General features: G+C 50.4%; 1 protein-coding gene across 1 annotated transcript; it reads left to right on the top strand.

Annotated features, from left to right (window-relative positions):
• The first annotated feature begins 294 nt into the window (after positions 1-294).
• Positions 295-3,618, top strand: LOC120976508 (uncharacterized). The gene is made up of 3 exons (XM_040403556.3): positions 295-618; positions 2,413-2,495; positions 3,065-3,618. The coding sequence occupies exons 1-3, from the start codon at positions 427-429 to the stop codon at positions 3,252-3,254; spliced, it is 465 nt and encodes a 154-aa protein (XP_040259490.1). The 5' UTR covers positions 295-426; the 3' UTR covers positions 3,255-3,618.
• The last annotated feature ends 341 nt before the right edge of the window (positions 3,619-3,959 follow it).

Here is a 3,959-nt window from a genome sequence, read left to right as displayed (position 1 = left end):
GCACACCCACTGTCATGGAAAGCTGGCCGGAAGATACTCTCGGCTTCCTGGTAAGCAGCATATTGGCTGATTGTTCAGCGAATGCCCTTATAGTTAAATAAAGTTCTCAAAGTTCCCTGCCAAAAAAAGAAAATAAAAGAAAACGAAAAAAAATAAAAACCAGACGAAAGCAGCAGGTAGAACGAGAGAGCGAGCGACCACGCTAACGGGCTGGCCCATATGCGCGAACCCACAACCCTTCACGCGAGACGGGAACCCCCGTCTGCGCTGTTCGTCACCCCGTTGCCCGTCAGGAAACCCCCGTCTGCCCGTCACATTTCGGCCGGCGCGGTGGCCGGTGAGGGTACGGACGGGAAGCGAGAATCGAATCAAATCGGTCCCAATCCCCACCCGCCCCCTCCCCCCCTAGCGGCTACCCCGAGCAGGATGGCGACGCCTAGGTTCTCGCTGGGGCAGCTCCTCCGCCGCGGGTCCGCGCCGTCGCGGCTCGGAGCGCCTGCCGTCTCCCGCGTCGTCCTGCTGTCACGGTGTCGCCGCGCTGAACGGCATCTTCTCCTTCCAAGGATCTTCCCGCCATCCGATGCTCCTTCCGGTGTCATTCGGATCCCCAACAAGCAGGTATGCACCGAGGGCCCGAGGCTCTGGTTACCGCGGCGGGGTGCCGTGCCGGGATTTGCGTGGCATCATACCGTATTTGTGCCCCGCATGGTTGCTGCCCCCACCTGATTTTTCATTAACAGCGGCAACCTCCCTTGCAGCCTGTTCGGTTAGACGATTACGAAACCGTTGTTCAGTCCCCACCTGCGAAATCTGTGCTACGAAAGCATTTTGTTGTAGCTGGTGGGAGTGTAAGGCAGGGAAGGCTGTAGCCAGTGGTTCATGTAGTAGCCATCTATCTAAGCAGAAGAAAGTGGAGGTGCAATTGCCCACAGTATATTGTGATGTTTCATGTTTGTCTCAGGCTAGCACGGTGTGAGTGTATAATTTTGGAAAGGTAGGATGTGTTTGAACCATCCCCTACCGGCATAGGTGAGTGGTTTAGTATCCACTCCTTACAAGCATTTTAGGGAGAATAAAGCGAGGTAGGTGCCTGTCGGGTGGTAGGTGTGATATATGCCAATGGGTGGCTTATTATTGTGGGAGCCAGTAAGACATCGCCGGTGCCTGGAAACGGGATAAGGCGAAGACATGCACGCCGGTGGATCTTACCCAGGTTCGGGGCTCTCTGTGGAGATAACACCCCTAGTCCTGCTCTGCGGGGTCTCCGCATGATCACTAGATCAATACAAGTAGCTACAAGTGCTCCTTGAGCTGTTTGGCTAGGGGAGGAAGAAGGGCAAGGCTAGCTCTCATTTTCTCTCTATTTGGTGTGTGAAACTCTATGAGATCAACCCTTTGCATGGGTGTCCCGGAGGGCTTATATAGGCCTACCCCCAGGGGTACAATGGTAATCCGGCTGGGCGCGGGTCCCAGCCGTCAGTGTCTGTGCTCGCCGGCTTCTCCGCCGGCCATTGGGGCCCGCCGACTGGTGGGTCCCGCCGGCTGCCGGCTTCTTGGCCGACAGGCCGGCCCCACCGCTTGGGGGCCTTGTCGGCGGCTGGTTAATGTTGCCTCGTCTATGATGACGAGGGCTTTGTCGAGATAAGCATGGCTACAGTGCCGCCGTCTTGCGGGCTCTCACTGTAGCCTCACCTCGTCTTGTCTCCTTAATGAGGCACATATTTCGAGGGAGGGAGGTAGCCGGCTATTGGGAGCCGGCCACGCCCCCGGCCGACTAGGGGAGGCCGGGCCGCCTTCGAGCGTCTCTCTGGCTAAAGGGGCCCGCCGCCCGCGGCCCGTACTGGCGCCTGTCGTGGGTGGCATCGAGGTCAACATGGCTACAGTGCCGCGCCGGACGGGAGATGGCTGACCCGTACGGCTCCCTGTGACCATGCCTGTTCCGGGATAAGGGGCTAGTGGGCTGTACTGCGGCCACGCCCCGTCGTATCACCGTTATGTGGATGCAGTCTTGGCCGGCTTCTGGGAGTCGGCTCCCTTAATGGCCGGCTTCTGGGAGTCGGTCCTCTTGGGGCCGGCTTCCTGGAGTCGGCCATCTCGTAGTTTTCTTCGGGAAGATTTTTGAGGCCGGGTCGTCTTCGGGTAGTCGGTCCTGGGGATAGCCGGCCGGAGGAAGGCGGCCCCATGCTCTGGATACTTGAAGGCTCGAAAGGCCTGATAATTTTTTAAAGAGCCAGGGGGAGTCGGTTAAGCTACCTGTGGCCATTTACTCCGACAGTGCCATACCTTGATATTAGGGGTAGAACACGTTTGTGGTCAGTTTGAAGTGGGGGCATTAAGTTTGTGGAAATATATTGGGTTTTATAATCTGTTCTCTATTTGAATTGCCACTTGATCACTAAATTGCTATTTCAGTGGTACGAAGATGCATGCAAGGGCAAGTCCTCGGGTGGTTCGACATATGAGCAATTAAGAACTGTCATGAAACAGAACTTCTGGTGAGCATGTTACAACTGTAGCAACATTGCTTAATTTTTGTTCACAGCAATGCAACATACCTTTATTGTGAGTGTCCTGTGAACATATCTGTGTGAATTACGCAAGTATACTCAAAGCTTATACTGTGATATTGAGAAACTTTAAGTGTGTAATTGCTGTATTTCCTAATCTATTTGGCCATTTATGATTTATTATCACCCTATGCCATTCGCTGTTAATGAATCATAAACTTTTACGTACATAACCTACTATGTCCGAAGTAGCTTGCACCTGAATTTCACAAGCATACGTCAGCATTGATGAACTACTTCGTATTTCATTTCCTTCCCATTTTGAGTTGGTATGACATGCAGCCTATCAGTTGGAGTCTCGTAATATGTGTTTATCATACCATTATAAGATAGCCTCTTTTAGCATGAATTCGTTAGGCCGCGTTCAACAATGGCGAACCATTTCTTGATCCAATTCCTCTTTGTTTCTTAATTGACATGTCATTCTGTCCATTGATTATTGGTAGACACGTGCTTTTATTTGGGTAGAAACTAATGACCTTTTTATCTGTTTGTAGCTGGCTTATGTTCTATCATACAATCCCAAAGGGCAGGGGTAAAGAGGCATTGGCCTCTCTCATCTTTGGCCTTGCCGGCATGTACTGGATGGTTTGCACACATGTGCGCCTCAGGAAGCTCATGCGGGGAGAGATCAATGTTAACGGCAAGTGGTACAGGGTAGAGGATGGGTCTATAACATGCGACTAGAGCAATGGCTTCACCAGTGAAGATGTTCTAATCCTTCCGACACATGCTTGCTTGAAATACTGTGATACTAAATCAGCTCTATACCTTGTTTGTACTCTGTAATTAGTCAATTGAGTACCACTGTGCACCTCTTATCCGAAAATGAGAGGTGTAGCTGGGGATTTTACGGTGAAGTTTCTCCTGAACAACTTCGGACTTAGACAGAATGAAGGCCGCTAGTCAAAACCGTAGTTGTGCGGCTATTTTTGCTTGCTTAACTGTTGCCATTATGGTTGATTTAGTTTTACTTGTAGTTAAATCTGAAATTACAGCAGGAGACTTGAATATAATCGAGTATAATTAGATGCTTTGTGCCATTTATCGATGTTGTGTCCTTGTACTCTTCAGTTCTTCTGTTAATTGACAATTTTCAGCTCTGTTGGTTTAGCCCAATTCCATGTCAGATTCATTTGGGCTCTTGCAATATTGTCTTTTGGGAAATGTAATCCCCTTATTCAACCGGATTAGTGACCCTTTTTTTGAGGGTTTAGCCAAAACTTTATTCATCAAACGCCACATAGAGTGGGATACGGTTCGGATCATGGGGTTGGCCAAACCAAACATGGCGCCCCTGACCGAGATTAAGTACATATTTGGCTAAACTATGTGCTTCATAGTTGAGAGCACGACTTTCGTAAATAAAAGAACAAGTAAAAGTTGAAGCTT

This window comes from Aegilops tauschii, chromosome 3, assembly GCF_002575655.3.
Source record: "Aegilops tauschii subsp. strangulata cultivar AL8/78 chromosome 3, Aet v6.0, whole genome shotgun sequence".
Classification (NCBI taxonomy): Eukaryota; Viridiplantae; Streptophyta; class Magnoliopsida; order Poales; family Poaceae; genus Aegilops; species Aegilops tauschii.
Note: the sequence above shows the minus strand (reverse complement) of the source record. Positions and strands in the feature narration are given on the sequence as shown.